At 36.9% G+C, this 18,463-nt stretch overlaps 1 protein-coding gene across 8 annotated transcripts in view; it reads right to left on the bottom strand.

Moving 5' to 3' along the window:
• LOC138314306 (uncharacterized) overlaps positions 1-18,463 on the bottom strand; it is a 35,673-nt gene that overhangs the window by 9,515 nt on the left and 7,695 nt on the right. For 2 of the 8 annotated variants that reach the window (XM_069254578.1, XM_069254579.1), the window contains exons 3-7: positions 4,703-4,778; positions 3,856-4,024; positions 2,808-3,028; positions 2,009-2,214; positions 294-1,522 (exon numbers count right to left, since the gene is read on the bottom strand). In XM_069254578.1, the coding sequence (XP_069110679.1) occupies positions 294-1,522; positions 2,009-2,214; positions 2,808-3,028; positions 3,856-3,909 (1,710 nt within the window). In that variant the 5' untranslated portion in view covers positions 3,910-4,024; positions 4,703-4,778. Of the gene's footprint in view, positions 1-293; positions 1,523-2,008; positions 2,215-2,807; positions 3,029-3,855; positions 4,047-4,702; positions 4,779-5,632; positions 5,728-6,994; positions 7,019-12,996; positions 13,238-18,463 lie in introns of those variants that run through there. The other 6 variants (XM_069254582.1, XM_069254581.1, XM_069254586.1 and 3 more) reach the window with 6 other exon arrangements.

Genomic DNA, 18,463 nt, shown 5'->3' with positions numbered 1-18,463 from the left:
CCTATGTTTAGATTATCGAACTCTATCATTTCAGTAGCTCTGGATAGTTTGCTCTATATGTTCAGGAGTTAGGATATATATTTCCTATATTTCTATATTGTCTGCAGCAACTAAATAACGCCGTCAGGTTATATGTATGACTGACAATGAACAAGCACGCTTAGACATTTATTTTATTGTTTTATGAACTGGCAATATCACGGAGAATCGGGTAACACCACCCTAGTGGAATATGGAACAATAACCTCGGGCTACCCCCATAGCAATAAAGGTCCATAATTAGTAGGTATTACCTTAAGTATCCGTAAGTAGCCTTTGTGTTTTATTTGAAACACAAACGTGCTTTGTCCGTCGAGGTGGCCTTGTATCGTCGGCTTGAGATGTTGCTGATCACTAACCATAGTAAAGTCCTTTCCTAGTAACCACTCCTTATTTGGCACATCTAGCTGACTAGGAGGAACATATTTCAACCAATGAGAATGTAAACTTTCTCTTAGAATTAGAAACATTTGGTCACTTTTGGTATATAATCCGCCACGCAGAGAAAAGTTATCCAGAAAATTAATAAACCCGCTGAGAGAACTTTTTGAGGTAGTTTGAATTGATGTGTCAGTTTTTCTAGTCCTTTCCTCTAGGGAGGCTTTTAACTGACTGTTTTCCTGTTTCAGTTTTTGGCATAAACATGAAAACTGTTTTTTCATCGTTGTAAGCTGATTTTTCAAATTTGCATTTTCCTTTTGCAAATTTTCTACAAGTTCCTGTTTTTTGAATAATTCCATTTGCAACGATTCTGAAAAATTCTCTATAGATTCATTGTGTATATTGCCTGCCACTTCCCTTACACAACCAACAGAAATCCGCGAAGGTCTATCGGAAGCGGCTACGCACTGATTTGGCATGCGCACATCTTCGCAGGATCCTAGCAAAGGTAAACCACCATCTGTTGAATTATCATCAAAAATTATTGGTGGATTGCAAGGTTGAAACTCTGACAAAATATTCGATGTGATATCATTGCTATGACTCCTATCACTTCCCTCACGTGCTATCTTCGGTCCCTTTTGACGCATTGTGACTTCAGAACCATTGTCTTTGTGGCGACCATTTATAGATTCCCGTCTACTCAGCTTAGTTCTATCATTCTCTTTGTTAGCGACATTTTGAATGTCGCCGTCATCCATGCTCTCTTCAGGCTCAGTTCTCCGCCGAAAACCAGTCAGGTCATCCCGATAGCGGAGAAAGTTACTGTCCGAAGCCTTCCCCTTCTCTTTGGAAGCTCCGGGAAAAGAAGCACAAGATACGTCATCGCTATCCTGATAAACTAGCGAGTATCGTGTTTGACCGATCTGTTGATATTGGTTATGAGTAGAAATGCTACCGAGGCTGGCAAACCATTGTCCCTGGCCATTAGTTACGTCTTGTCGCCCCAGCTGACTTTGATCTAGCCTCTGCGGTAAAGTGTGCAGGTTATCGGATGGGTGTAACGCTTGGCTTTGGTCACAGAATGGGTTCCGGTTAAATGCTGAAGAAGGAGAAATAATAAATCTACATGTACACTGCAATATATCAAATGAATAAATGGACGATATATAACAAGCATTTGACTTATAAATGTAATTTCAATATTTAAAAAAGTAATTTCCCCTTCTGAACAAAAAACTTTAAAACCACAGCAAGCATGTCATTTTGCCTTAACCCTCGATGTCCTCTACACACCATCAAGAAGGATGTTTCTCCCCATTTTCCTACCATTGTCTCTACAACTACTAGAACAACATATCGTACCAAATATACTTTGCGACGGACAGGATAATATGTAAAACGTCTGTAGGTAAGGTTGAATCATATAAGGACATTTCTTGCATCGTTGACCTGTATGGTAATAGTTTCCCTATCCTCACATATTTTAGAACTTTGTCTGCTGCTTCTATTGCATGATCGTAAAAGGCGACTGCTCATAATAATGTGCGACCCCTTTCATTTGTGAATTTCGTTAACGATAACTTACGGATCATATGCTGGTACAGGAATGCTGACGTCTTTTTATGACTGTTGCCTTCAGCTTCGTCTGCCGCTGTTCGCCCTTTATCGTTTTTGATTAGGAGGTCTGGGTTAGCACGAACTAGAAGCCTGACGATATCGATATGTCCTCGATATGCTGCCACATGGAGTGCGGTGTCGCCTCGTTTGTTCTGGATGTTGACATTTGCACCACTGTCAAAAATATCGGGCTTTTATTAAAGATGCTCCACCGCCGACAGAGCATAAACGATGATCATGAATTTAACAATAATTTGTGTTTAATCGTGAAAATATGTGTCTAATTAACACAAAAAAATAATATGAAATAATTTGTTTTACCTTTGGTGCATGCGCAATCAATACTTAATTTCATATAAGACAGAGTGCCACGGATTTTTTTCGGGATGGAATTAATTATTTTCAATATTTTTGTCTTGAAGTAAAATTAGAAGCTCATACTTTTCAATGGTAGTAATGATGGAAAGTAATTATTGTAACAGAAGAAAAATACTAAATCGTCTGCTCCTGTTTTTGATAGAGAATAAATACCATTTGTCAGCGGTGGAGCATCTTTAATGATGAAAATATGATATTACCTATTGCGAACTGAAAAAATCTCACTATTGCTACATCCATTGCACAAACATGTTTTCTATGTATCAACGAAAATGTGGAATTTATCTTTATTTATTCCTTCTTTCAGATTGGTTTGGATTCACTATGATGAATATCTACAAATGTTCGATTTTGCACAAACGGGTATTACCGCACAAAACCACGCTTACCGTTTGATAAGAAGATCTACACAGTGTAGATGGCCCCTGTCTGATGCTGCATGCAATGCTGTGGATCCCCACGATACACGTGCATTGACGTCACTTCCGCTGTCAAGGAGCGCCTTACAGATCTGCACGTGACCACGACATGAGCTCCAATAGAGGGCGGTCTCGTCGTCTTTGCCTCGAATATGTACTGAATAATTTTGTCTCAACAAGTTCTCTACCTCCTAATGAAGACAAAAATATTGATCACTTGGAGATTGCAGTAAATTCCAAGAAGAGTGAAAAAAGATTCGTATTATAAACGGCACCTTAAAGGCCCAATATCCGTATCTTTCTTATTTTTTCATGATTTATAAGAATGCTGAAAAAAATCTTGTTGTAAATCATGCAGAGACAGGACTAAATCTAAGTCAAATTGAGCGATTATGATTCGGAATATTTTGATAAAAATCAAATAAATATTAAACATCGCTAGGTGGGTCCCACTTAGTCAAACAAGCCGAAGTTAGCCGACATTGTAACGTCGATGCCGAGAAGGTCATGTGACTACCGTATCTACGTAACGTCTGTCCGATCTCTTCCAAAAACAGGTCATGAACTTTCCGACTTCCGTTCGGCAATAATCGTAACTATGGCGACCAGTTAAAAATGAAGGCATGTTTTCAAGTATCGACTTTCAACAACTGCTATATTAAAGTTATTAAAAACGTTATAAATATCCTTTGATACAGTTAATTTCAACTACATCTACAAATACTAACACTATCGGAGTCGAATTTAACTTGAAATTTTGTTGATAGTTACGTAGAGTGTGGCTTTAAATCAAGTCCTAAGACTCTTCAGAAAAGTTGGTTTGTTGGTGGTTGTCTCTAACGTCTTATTGGGTAAGTATTTAGTGGAAACTTATTTCAACACTAAATGACGATTATAGTATGTTCCTAAGCCTCACTGACAAACAGGGTAAAGCTGTATTTGCAATAAGCCGTTAGTATATACTAACAAATTCCCGAAAACAAAATTAAATAAAAAGTTCCATTTTACAAAATTTTACCTTTAAATTTCCATTTTTGGCGACGGTGATTAAATCCGGTATTTCAGTCATCATTCATAGTTGTAATGGCGACAGGTCCGTCAGTAAGCATGCCAATTGTCCTCACCATGGCAACGCGTGCTGATGGACAGCATGGGGTGTCGCACCACACCAGACGATGAAGCATGCTCTGTAAGTCAATATTGTGTGTTCTGTAATGTCAATTAACTGTTAAGGTCAATCAGTTACAGACCTATATCACCCACGCATTCATAGTAAAAACGAGACGGAAGGCTGAATGGAAAGTTCAGACATCTTAACCATTAGTCCCCTACAGGTGGATATTATCAAAGAAAATGCTCATGGCGAACAAATATCTTGCAAATCTTTCGCAGTAAAGAGAATTTCGTTAGTGACGCTGTGAGCAGATTATACCGAATGCCATAATAAAAAGCTTGACTTGGTCATCAACTCATTCTTAATATCCCCTTAACGAAATACAGTAAATGCTCAATAAATTCAAAAAGAGAAAGAAAAAAGTTCAACTTATCAAGCTATCGCGGCACTGTTCTTGTTTGAAGCGCAAAAAAAAAAAAAAATGAGATTTGAATCCTTAACATAACTTGCTACATCCCTGTATGGTATTTGGTAAGGTGTTGACCTCTCTGATGTTTCTATTATTTCATCAATTAGAGAAAGACATGATCTTGCATGTCCTTACAAGTCATACATACGCTTTTACACCAAATGATTCGTGGACCTATTCATAAACAATTATCAACTGACTGGATATTAGCAAAATACATTGTCGTCCAAAGGACAAATGAATTCAGGCACAAGTCGAAGAAAAAAACCAAAAATATCTTACCTTATTTCAACAGTAACGATCCACTATGTACTCCTTTGTCTAACTGTTTCTCTTTCGTGTAAGTAAGCTCGGCACACTGAAATAAAACAAAGTTATTTTTGAGTTATTTATGTACAAAACTTAATCCATTTGAAAATTAACACAAATATTTAACAAACTACCCATTTAAATTTTCAACAGGAAAATCACAAACTAGTGAAACCACACACTTCAGTGTTTATACCGAAACTAGACCGAAACGTGTTTTGTTATTATGTGGGTCGTGTATTTTTAGCAGCAGGTTTAACCAACCAAACTCTATGTTATCAGGGATACAACCCACACAAAATAAATCATCTCCCAAATACACGGGTAGATTTGTGTAAAGTCATAACGGTAAGCATTTGGTGACATGGATAAATTACTGGTAATGACCATAGGTAATTGACATAAATAGAATAAAATCCATGAAATACGAACTATAATTACTATATTCCTGGTGTATACCTATAGCAATATTAGCTAATGATCAGTCCTGTAAACCCAACACATAAACGTAGACGTTACTGAATTACAGTGATTTCTTGTTAATAGTTCAAAGTTGAATAAATATACACAACACGTACGCAACGGATGTTACGAATCGAGTTGTTGGTTTTTGTTGTATTTGCTTATATTTCATAATATTGAGTCCATTGATCTCAAGATGATATATTTTATGACATGGATTAGCGATAAACTCGTGAACGATAGAAGAGCTAAACAAATCGTGCAGTGAGCCACATTGTTTCCAATTACAAAGCTACCTTATTTGTAACTACATGACGTAATCCTATACAAAGTTATAAATATAAATCAGGTGATTTCGCAACCGTATGGTACGCACCCGATACAGTCTGTCCTTATATTTAAATAGTATTTACCAGATATATATTAAAAAAAAACCATTACACTTTTCAATCGACTCCACTTTACGTCTTCCCTTTTACCAATCCTCTTTATTGAATCTCTTTGTTAGCGCCCGTTCTACAAAGACGTCACGGTTCCTGGAAATAGATTCGGTTGACATGAAGCGACAGTCTTAAATGATGACTGAGCGACATACACGTTTTAACGGAATATCGTCATTCCGGGAACTAGATGTGTTAACTTGTTTTACGTTTAACACAGGAAGACCCCGAGCGAACACCTCCTTATCCAGTCACTCCCAACTCCTGCATATTGTTGCTTTCATATGTTACACGCCACTTCATTCATTATGGTATGTATTGCCTGAATTAAAGGGGTATACTTATAATGTACTTTAAATTTTATATTTAAAAGTTAGTGTACCCGATAGATTGAATAGTTTCAAGTTTAAGATGCAATGATTTTGTTTTACGATTTCATTTTACAGTATGGGCATATAAATGCAACCAGAAAACTAAAAACAAAATCAACCATTGATCAGTAGCCCGTAAACTGTCAGGTTTCGAACTCAAGACCTAATGGCGGAGTAAATATTTGGTCAATTTGATAAATTATATAGACACTCCGCACATCGTAAACACCAGGAAGTCGCAATCTCTGGATTAGTTTATCATTTTCTGGTGTATGTGTACTGGACATATCGTTGTAAACACGTTGTAGGGTTAGTACACAAATAACCTTCACATTGAACTATTCTGACCGCAATAGATAAAAGACATTTTGTAAGTACTGACGGTATACATCTGTCGATAAAGGCCATCTCTTTAAGGTTATCGGTTGACGTATTTATCAAGGTGTTTTTCATATACATAGGTAAAACTCACTTAACAGTAAGGAATAGAAATAACCATTATCCAAAATACCAGCACAAATGATATCCGATCGTATTCAAAACAATGCATAGATATCCCGAGTTTTTTTTTTTGTAGTTTAGGAAACCAATGAGTAACAATACTTGAGTAACGCATTAGGCCTATGTCCTTGTACACTATACAACTGTATCGTGAAAATAATGGTAACAGAAGTAAGGTTGCACATTTACATTGTTTTGCACTTCAAATGTATATGTGGAGAGTTATGGCCGTTAAACACACACACTGTGACGTCACATCATTTGGTCAGACCGAGTAAATTATGTTTACATTATCACTGTTGATATCTACACCACCATTCAAATACTCCAATGCGTAAATGGTTCATATCCAGTCGAGCACGACAACACTGTAAAAAGGCTAGGTTCATTCTAGGGTTATTACACAAGAGTGATAAATCGTCTCAATTATATGTTAGGAATGATATCAGATTGATCGATGAGGACTCGTAAGTAAAAATGTATATGCTTACCTATCTAAATGATACCTGTTACTAAGACATGTGTCTTACCTCGACGCACATCGCTGTCAGACGGCATTGAACAGTAATCGGGTGAATCTTTCTCAGAATCGAGCTATACTATATTTCTGAGAACATCGACTATTCGTAGAACGTCATAGTTATTGTTTGTGAACTAGTATCAAAGGAATGACGCATGAAAGACCTCCATTTTATCGAAATAATGTACCCGGGCACAAATATATTCCGATTGCTTTGCAAATCATGTTTGAAACGTTTAATTTGGCATCGTTTAACTTTCTATGATAATGTATCGTCATTTTAAGAACGGCATTCCCTATACAATGTTGATACGTGTGACGGGGTACACTGTTGTTTAGGGAGTAATGTTTATCTGTTGTTTAGGGAGTAATGTTTATCATTCTATTGCCGCGGTGGCCGAGTGGTTAAGATGTCCCGACATATTACAACAAGCCCTCCACCTCTGGGATGCGGGTTCGAATCCCATGTGGGGCAGTTGCAAGGTACTAACCGCTGACCGGTGGTTTTTCTCCGGGTACTCCGGCATTCCTCCACCAACAAACCTGGCACGTCCTTATATGACCCTGGCTGTTAATAGGACGTAAAACTAAAACAAACCAAATTATCATTCTATTGCTATGTAACTGTAAGAGCTGTTCCCGCTTTATAGTGATATCCCTGTGAAACATACTGTCGACGAAATATTAATTTCAAAGACATTATACTGACCAGAACGTTAAGCATGTAGGTGATATTCGACTGTTTTGCAAAGTTTTTATCTTAGTCTTAAGAATTCTATAATTTATAAGAACGTATAGCATTACTGCCAATGAAGGGTACACCTTAATTAAAGCAAAGCTAAAGACATATATTTCGCAAAATTAATTATATATGTAATTCCTCTCATGGCGCTGTGATTATATGTCATTTTTTATACAGTATACATATGTACGTACTTTGCGGATTTTTTTAGGATTTCCGGAATGACGACATATTTGTCAGTTTTTCACAGTAGATTTATAATATAGCTGGATCCATTACGTATCTAAATATGAAGAGAATTCCTTTTACTTTAAAAAGTATCCCTGATCAACTGACTAAACACTGGGCATCACTACCAATGGATGTTTACCTTTATTACAGTTTTATTTACATGTAGACGATCCCTTTATTTTCAACAACAAAACATCCCAGGACATTGACATATTACTCATACACCTGGACGCTCAACCGGAAATCATTTAACAAACACAAAATACAAAAGGAAACATGATACCTTGCAACACTACCCAATGTAGTCCCGCCCTTAACTGTCTTGAAAATTAAGTACCCGTGATGAATTGCTTTCTTTGAAAGCATTTTCTGGGATGTAGTGTTGAAGGATAATAAAAGCGAACAACAAGGACACGGCTGTCGTGTCCTTGACTTTGAAAAAACATTTCAGGTTTAAATATTCGTTGTTTCTCGTGGTTTCTGTGTAACTATGGATATGAAACAACGACATTTGTTTGAATTAATTTAGTCATTATGGCTTAATCGGCTAACCACAAATATTTCACTCCATGAACTTATATCAAAGCTCAAAACAACAACAACAAAAAACCAACAACAACAAAACCAAACAACTAGAACTGTTGCTTAAGCGGACAACTACCACCCCCGTTGTACAAATTATGTAATCACATTAATAGGGGACATTGCAGAACCTTTTATAGTTTACTCAGCTCCCCTCTATGTCAGGGTTCTGAGCCCAAATTTTATCAAACACTGTCAAGTAGTTAGGAGAGGTTTTACCGGACAGAGGTGTGTCTACAGACAGACAGACAAGCCGATTCCAATACACCCCCTTAAATTCGTTGCGGGCGATATAAACAATACACGAATCTTCTATGTTATTCAATCCCTAAATGACGCTTTTAAATCTGTTGCTGTTATAAGGCTTGGACACATCATGTGGAAGATATGGAAATTCGTTAAGGTAATCGTTAAAATATGGTGCTATACGAGTAAGACCTTCAATTGCAATTAAATGTTTGATAGTTCATGAGTTATTGAACCTGAACGCTTACATGCAATTTAAGGTCTTACTCGTCCACCATAAATTAAATAAATTAAATTCAGCACGAACTTTTTACTGAACAGACGTTCACAAATCATTGAAACATAATCATTATAACAAGTGATGATTGTATTGTGTGACCACTACTTAAAAGAGTCCCACAAACGCCACCGCAACCATACCAATACATTCAGTATCTCATACAACCATTATGTAGGCAATTTTTATCGCAATTAAACGATATCATAATTCCGAGATGTCTGTATTTTGTTACCATGGCAATCGAATACATGGTGTCATTGAGTTTGGCATCCGTTATAACCCCTATATCTTAAGTTTGACAAATCAGAAGAAAAGCGGCTTTAGTTTTAGACTCGATCGCAAAAAAAAAGAAAAACTAAAAAAAAAAAAAAACCAAAAACACACAAACTCGATCGCAAATTTTTTTTTATAAAAACAAACAACAAAAAACGTTTTCGCGCCAAATAAAAAACACATGCGAATTTCATTGATGTCCGATAAACAGGTTTAAAAAGATCGTACAGAAATTGCTAAAATTAAATATTAAAAAACTTTGAACGATTATGTATTCAGCAGGGATGTTTCCTGGCATACACGTGACCAGATGTTAACAACCAATCAGAAAAGGTCATTTATATTCTTCCTGGTAGAAACGGCAATTTTGATAGAAGATTGCGAAATTATTCCCTTTTCACGTTTGATTGTATCTAATGGTCCACAGTGTCAAATTTTCAGTTATATTAAAAATCCAATCAGTATATAGTTAATACAAGGCAAAGATTTTTATGTACAAAGGAAGGGCAGTTATGTCATGTGATGTGATTAATATCTGGTTTCCAGCGGTTTCTCTCTCCGATTAGAATCATGACTTATTCAAATTTTATTTAACTAGATTTTAGACTAAAGTTTAAACAAATATACACGCACAAGTACATACATATCGTTGTGTAATAAATAAATTGAATTTGCTTAAAAACATTTTGTTTGGTTTGGAACACTGTATATATGTAAGAAAATTAAAAAAAAACCCACATGTACTGCAATGATGAATGAGAATGTTTCTGGATTTCTTTACTGTTAACTGTCTATCAGAAAATGGAAAACTTTTGGCCTTTACCCGCTGCCCCGTTGCATGATAGTAAAAGGCGTCTACATGTTTTCTTATTAAATTTAATACTGAATAAACGACGAATAATTTGTCTGCTTTCAGTAAACTGTGACTAAGCATTCTGTGTTGCTGGTATCTTTGGCGGTATGCAGATTGGTGAGATATAACTTAAAAAGCGCAGGTGTCTCACTATTAAAAAGGGACACCCCAGCCTCCCAAAACATACAGACATCTATATGCAATCAATATGTTACATACAAGGGAGGCCATCCTTAAATGACCCTGGATATTAATTGAACTTTACGCGTAACCAATCAACCACCCAACCAACTAAGTTATTTAAAGAAATAGTTTAGAGCAACGATAAAATCAGTGGCGGCTATTTAACTTTTGTTTCTATTTGTTTTTTTATTTTTATCATTTTTTTTCAAGTTCACGTCCCAAAAATATATAAAAAATATTCGAGAATAGTTTCCCCAGTGTTGTAATTGAATATGTGTTGTCTTATGCTTTGGGATCCTGTCCCTCTAATATATCCGTATGGCAGCATTTGAATCGTAGCGAAAAAAGTCTTAATATTTTGTAAAAGATTCAACCAAACTACTGTTATTGGCTAAACAATTCAATAGGGTCCATCCATCTTGTAGCATGATGTATCGGTGTGAGATATCAATTATGTATTGTAGAATTCATTTGCAGTTGGCGTTAAGACAAATATTATACTGGCATGTATATCACTCATATTCGTAGAACGTATGATATATACAGAAATGTTAACACAGTGTATAGTATATATTACAATTAACACCAGGTCCTGAAATTAATACCTACATTTCCCCTTGTGTCGACTATCCGCGTTAATTAGCTAACTCCGCGTTCTAAATTAAGATAACGAGACATCGTGCACCACAACACGAGACCTCAGGCAAAATTACTCGCTAACGAATCCAGGTGTAACTTTTGGTATGTCATTTATTTCCAGTATTTCCTCGAACATCTAAAAAGTTTGTTTATAAGGCTTAAAGTCATATTAACGTCATTAAAGGATGACCTCCCTTGTATACAATGTGTCGCGTGTATAAGTATTTGTGTTGTTGGAGGCTTTGGTATAGTCGTGATGAAAGTTTTTGTACTGGTGGGACCCTTGTCTTTTATACTGCTATCTCAGGAAGCGCACCGCCAAAAAGGCACTAACCAACAACACAACCTACCCTGTCACATTGGACGTAAACAAACAAAATCAAATAGATCACAACTCGTCACCATTGACGGCCTGATCTTATATGAAGGAGAGAAGAAGAATAAGAATACCGGGCAGACCTGAGCGCTAAAATAGAGAAAGTGTTGATTCATTTTTTAACATGTAATCATTAAAAATTATTCAATACAACAATTTATATATAAGAGTAACTTCTCACATTACATTGCATCACGTTTGGCCATTTATTGAGCGTACGCCCCTATGAGGACGGCGCTGGGTGTACTCTGCAGTCTGCCATAACACACACCACATCATACACGCTACGCACCACATACGTGGGAGACCATCCTTACATCACCCTGCCTGTTAATAGGACAATAAATAAATCAAATAAACAGTCATATCTACTCCCTGGCCATGACACTGTTCCTGCTTACCGCTAAACAGAAAGGGAGTGAGACTACTGACTCGTTTGCCAATTGTCAGTATAATGCCATCCTAGAGTGGAGTGTGCTGTTCGGTGTCTGTATCGATATGCTTCAATGAGATAGCGCTATACAATCGGCAAGAATTTCCACTATTGCAAAATGAAACAACACTAATAAACCACAAACTCTCATAATATACAGATATTCACACAAACATAATTAATACCGGACAGACCGTCCTTAAATGACGCTTGCTGCAGTCAACCAACTTACACGCTTTCCTAATTTCGTTATTTAATTGAGGGTTATTCATGGACATTATATATATATATATTTAAAAGGTGTGCCGGCAAACGCAAATTGTAGGCGGATGCTGAGCCCATAGATCATTTCAGCCTCCGCAAAGGTAGAGTTTTAACAATTGGTAACCCTCTTGGTCATGGTGGCTGTGTCGTTTAGGATTTTAATATTATTGCATGATCATAAAAACGCGAGTCGCCTTAACTGGCTTCCCTTCCTAGAGCATCACCTGACTGGACCTGAGTGAAGGGTTCGCCCTTGTGTGGAAGGTAGTAGAACGCTGAGCCTTATCAACCATACAACTGGTATTCCATTTGATACAACTCCCGAGATTTCCTTTACCTAGACAAAGGTAAATACTAGGCAACCCAAACCTGTCAGGATATCTAGTTATAGACAGCACCGATCTGCTGACCGTTTAAATATCAATAAATTATATTAATAGATATATCATTTTGAGAGTGAATAGTTTGTTCGATGTTAAGTGTGTTTCTCCAATATTAGTCATTTTAACTTAATTCAACAGCAACCGAACGTTCCAAAATCGTATAGCAATATAAAATGTGTATGTTTATTGCGTGCGCCGGCACGAGTTCAATAACATGACATTGACTGTACGATTCACAGGTGATAACAACCTCTATTACAATGCTCAATATGTATTGTTAAAATGTAGTATAATATGCTATAAAAGTATTCCATCATCATCAGTTCGTTTACCTTCCGAACTTTTGTCGAGTAAAAGATAAAAAAAATATTTGGCATAACTGGTCAATGTACATGTACGTATAGTTACTATCACAATTACAAAAATGCTATGTTTTAAGTCATCCTGTACCAAAACAAAAATGAAATTTGACGTATAAATATACTGACCATTGAATGGAGCAGTTGATCTGGTGAATGGAGGAGTCTGTGCTGTGCGCGCAGTGATAATGCGAAGTCACCAATTCAAAAATGCATTATACGCAAATCTTATTATATAACAGGATACGCTATAGGCATTGTTACAATAGCTGATTATTAACGATTATCTGCAGCTACTGTCCACGAAATCTCATGCTCATCAATTGCTGCCACTTAGCAAATTACACTTCAGTAATTTTGATTGGTTAGGTTCCATTCTTTGCTCCGTTAACAGGAAGCTGGTACAATTATGCTGTTTGAATCCGCATTATTCAAGTTGCGGTAGGCAGTTCATTAGATGTAAAATAGGAAAAAAATATTCGCGGCTTTACCGGGTATTTTTCTTACAAGCATTAGAGCTCGCGAATTCTATTTATACACTAACCAATCAGATGTTCCCGAGATTTCCACCACTTCCGTCTTGCCGACACAATAATGACCTGAGCTATAGTTGTCAGTCACCGGTTGTAATTGCCTCGTTGAGGTTGCTTAGTAAGTACGACTTCTCAACAGGAAGAAAAGGCCTGTTTCGTCCTTGTGACAGTCAATGTCACTTGACTCCTGCACGAGACACGGCACTCTTGATCACCTTTTATGATTCACTGATATAATAGGGGCGGTTCTATATGATTTGGCTTGCTTCCCATTCATAAGCTTCGGTGGTATGGTTGTTGGCTATCAAAGCTTAGACTCTGGTTGAATTCCAAATATCTACACTACACTAGGAATTTTACATTTTCTATGGAGACACGTTCCTGCCATTATTTATTTTAGATCGCACAAAGATAACTCGACTTACCATAGGATAAATCAAATTGATGACATTGTTAGGTCGGCAAGTCGACTGATAACACAATTTGTCAATTTGAGCTATATTACCATGGATAGCGTTGACTTGTCGTCAGGTAGGGCGTTAGAATAGTTTCTGCTGCCCCTATTGTATGATCGTAAAAGGTGATTAAATTTAGTATATTATATTTCCATTTGCTCGGGACTGACACTATACCAACCAAAAAAGGGAATTTATGAGATCATTATTCTCCTTAACTCCCATTGGTGTAGTGATATGTACAATGTATAACATGTAATGTGACGTCATGACGTAATGACGGAATGCGGATTTTAGTGCTTAAATGTTGTCTTTCTTCCTAACGTTGTCACCACCTCGCTTTTTTGGCTTTCGGTTGAGCGCACGCCCCTTTGAGGTAGGCTCTGGGTTCTGTTTCCTGGCCGAGACGCAAAAGAGTAGTAACTTCTGCTACTGCTTAGGGCTTGTTGTCAGTATAATGTTACCGGTCGGGGTATGTTGCTTGGTGTCTTCGGTAGCATGCTTCAGTGATATAGTACTATAAAAAGATATACCAGAATACACAACAAGAATATACCGCATCCTCCCAAAACACACACCACACACTTCATACACGCCACATATCGTAGACATGGAAAGGCGGGCCTTACACGGCTGTTACTAGTACGTAAATATAATAACGAAAAGAATTATTTCCTTTGGAAAATGTTTTACTTTCTTTTAAACAGTCGTGGCATTTAGAGCATGTCAGGCTTTTATTGCTGGGGAAGAAAGGACAACAAAAACCAATATTTGTTTTTGCTTAAACAGTCCTGATTTATATAAAGACCTCAAAAGTACTCCCAGTTTCGAAAACATAAACTACATAACCCATTTGCCGAAGTCTTAGTTTGAAAACGTGACACAGTGCTTGTGTTGTAAATTGATACTGGAACATCTTGGTTCCAGACACTATTTCAAGGGAAATATTAAGTATCGGTGAAAATTGCTAGAGGCGACAGAAAAGCAGTTTCTTCTATTCTTAATCTAGTGCGACACAAATGCAATTTATACCTATAATGTATTCTTATATTAAGGGGAATATTGCTAGAGGCAAGGAAGCGGAATACCTGTACACTAAACTGAGTAGTCAGGAGATATATATATAATTTCACACAACTACAATTATTATTATCATTAATATTTCAAAGGTAACATATTGAAATGTATAAAGAATATTCAATTCAGTAAGTGAATAACCTATCTGACATTTAGATCATGTCTATTCTAATTTGTGGCTTCATATGAAAGGAATAGCAACCAGTAAGTATACATCAAACGTCTATTTCTCTCTTTTGCGGCTTTACAGACGGAAAGTCAGTATAGTGCTATTAAAGGGAATCTCTTCTGCAATTTACGTCAACATCAAATGCATTAATGCTGAAATAATAACTATATTGGAGACGCAACTGTAATGCCCTTTACTATGAATAAGGTAGGATGGCGAATCATAACGCATTGGTATTTAATTTTGGCGACAGCTTTGATTCCGTGGTCCGACATAAAAGGGTACGAGATCATCTACTCGATGTTATGTCTGAGAGCTCTCTTTTATCTTTCTATGGCAAGACGACCTCTAACTACTAAAACCCCATAGAAAGGTTGTCATTTATATCTAAATTAGAAAAAAAAATCTCCTGAAGTACTTGTATAACTGCATGACGTCCAACTTGACACCATGGATATTACATTACTATATGTTATTGATTTTTACTGTAAATGTATTAATTAATTTACCTAGTTTTTTAAATTGAGAAATATTTCTAACGCAATAGGAAGTTTTAATTCAATTGTTCACAACTAATATTACCTATTTTCAAAATTCAGATAGCATTTATGTTCAAAATTTAGTGTCACCTGCCTACATTCAAATTAACTTCTTTAAATGTCTAATTTGTGATTCAGGTGTCAAAAATACATACTGAAATATGCTACATGTATATAGGGATTTCCAGAACTGCTAATTTTATACAGCAATTTAGTTAACGGGATCGGTGTCAAATCGACGCTTGTGTCCTCGTCTCCTTATTTCATATATTAACGCAATATCCTATGCAAACATTCAAGGCCTGCATAGCTTGTCATCAATTGTATACTACCGGTAGTGCCGTACAGTGAGATAGCACTATAAAATAGGCGACATTAACACTACTACAAGGAGGCCAATCAGATCAACAACAGTCATATGCGACTTATATAAAAGGTGACATAAGATTTCAACCAGAAGCCATAATATAAAACAAACCGCTATCAAACCAATTGAATGTCTTTCACTGTGTGTGCTATGCATGCCGATTATAATTATAAAAATTGCAATAACATGTAGCGGGATTGGACTGGGTCGATCATCGGTGACCAGGTAGCTCAGTCGGTAGAGCACTCGGCTAGTGTTCTGAGGGTCCCGGGTTCGAATCCCGGTCTGGCCGCTACATTTTCTCCTCTACTGTTACAGAAGTGGCGCCCAACTAAATAACCCACGGTGGTGGTGTTTGGAAGGGTCTCGTATGTCTTCGAGTTCGAAGACTTCGAGAAAGAAGGGAGGAGTGTAGCGGGATTGGACTGGGTCGATCATCGGTGACCAGGTAGCTCAGTCGGTAGAGCACTCGGCTAGTGTTCTGAGGATCCCGGGTTCGAATCCCGGCCTGGCTGCTACATTTTCTCCTCTCCTGTTACAAACATAATTACATATGCATTTATTATATATATTCGTGAAAATATTATTTGATGTTGTTTTTATCCCCTGACCCATTACGGAGTTAATTCAACTATGATAATTGAAAAAATGTGATACAATCCCCGTAAAGATCTACTGTATAATATAAATGTAATAAATCCATTATGATATTGCTGCCATCATAGTATCAATATACAACCAAGCTATTTATTTATACAAAGTCTCCAGTAACACTACCTATAAAGCTTATCTCGGTAGTAGGTAATTTACACACAGAGTGCTGAACTCGGTAAAATCCCTTTGATCTGATTGGTTAGCATAAACCAATGAAAATCGGTGACACCCGGATGTGTTGTCTGATAATGATACTAGCAAGGAAACCAGTGGTTATATTATAATGATTGCATTTTATTTAAAACGACAATATGTTATCTGGATATTTCTGAATGTGTCATGCTACATTGTACAGGTGCGTGAGATTGAAGAGCTTAAGGGGTTCACAGTTCAATCAACTTATAGGTAGACATCCAGGTGTTAGGCAGTCGATATCGCGACAAAACAGTAGCATTATTTCACTACATTTAATGTTTATATTTGTGAGCAATTACATAACGTTTTAATACAAAATTATAGATTATCAAATGGCTTACAAGCATTATAACTTATCCCAAAGTCTTAATTTGCTATTATCAGACACAAATATATATGTCACCACATGTCAATGCCGTTATCATAAGTTGAATCCTCAATATAGGTGAAAGTTTTCTTATCAACGCGCCTGGCATATTTTTTCTAACTTGCGGTTTCAACCGCATTAGTATATTTTAGTATGTGAAATATATATTAGTATCAATTATGGACCTTTATTGCGGTCAATATGGTGTTATACTGCCTTAGTAAATAATGACCAAGGCATATATACTATAGACAATTTTGGCGCCGCACATGCATATTGAATTCTATACTCAAATGTTTAATATAAATAATATTCAAATGACCATGACCGTTTGTTGACGTTGGACATTTATCATACCATGCGTTAACGCTTGAATGCATTGTGTCCGAAATGTTGTTGACCCGTATCATATTAAGTTATTAAACAGTATCCTTTAGATAGGTTAGTTATATATGAATTAAGATTTGATTGTTAATTCAGACGTTTCGGGACCTGTTGGTACACATGATGGTACTCACAACAAACTGAAACTGTATACATATTATATTGAGACTAAACATAAAAAACCCCAGTCTAAGTCATTCTCTAGTTTATTGTGATCGATGATACATAAGGTGAGCTAGGATACACCTCTATGTGTTATCGAGCAGTGTACTCTGCCTGGTACATGATAGTCAAATGATGTCCCCTTAATTATGTGAAATATGACACGTGACCTGAAACAGTTAGTGGTTCCCCAGTAAGTATATATTACACGTGTCATTTCATTGGCTTATCCATCGTCCAATGGAAGAACAGGTTTAAGATACGAGTAACCAAGGGTCAGTATAATATACTGCGGTCACTTGAACAGGAAAAGTGCACATACTTGTCAGTGTAGGTTGATAACAAAGGTGTGTTTATTCGGCCCAATCAGCTGCTAACTGGGGTATTCTATGACATAAAATTTGATATGTTTTAAATTCCTACTTTTTATTGTGGTAATCCTGTTTTGATATTACGCATCTCGAAGATATTTTGCAAGCGCCTCCTACGTTACAAAGGTTTGCTGTCAGGCTCAGGTATAAATGCCATAGAAAATCAATCAAAAGCAAAAACTTGCCAATTTCGCTGGCATCCGTTTTGCTTTCATGACTGTAATCCTGGCACCAGGGTCGATGGGAACTGCCCCCCGTTCCCCAGGACGTGGGGGGGGGGGGGGGGGGGGGTTCTTTTTGCCCCCCCCCCCCCCCCCCCCCCC

The sequence above is a fragment of the Argopecten irradians genome, chromosome 2, assembly GCF_041381155.1.
Source record: "Argopecten irradians isolate NY chromosome 2, Ai_NY, whole genome shotgun sequence".
Classification (NCBI taxonomy): domain Eukaryota; kingdom Metazoa; phylum Mollusca; class Bivalvia; order Pectinida; family Pectinidae; genus Argopecten; species Argopecten irradians.
This window is presented reverse-complemented; position numbering and strand designations above follow the sequence as displayed.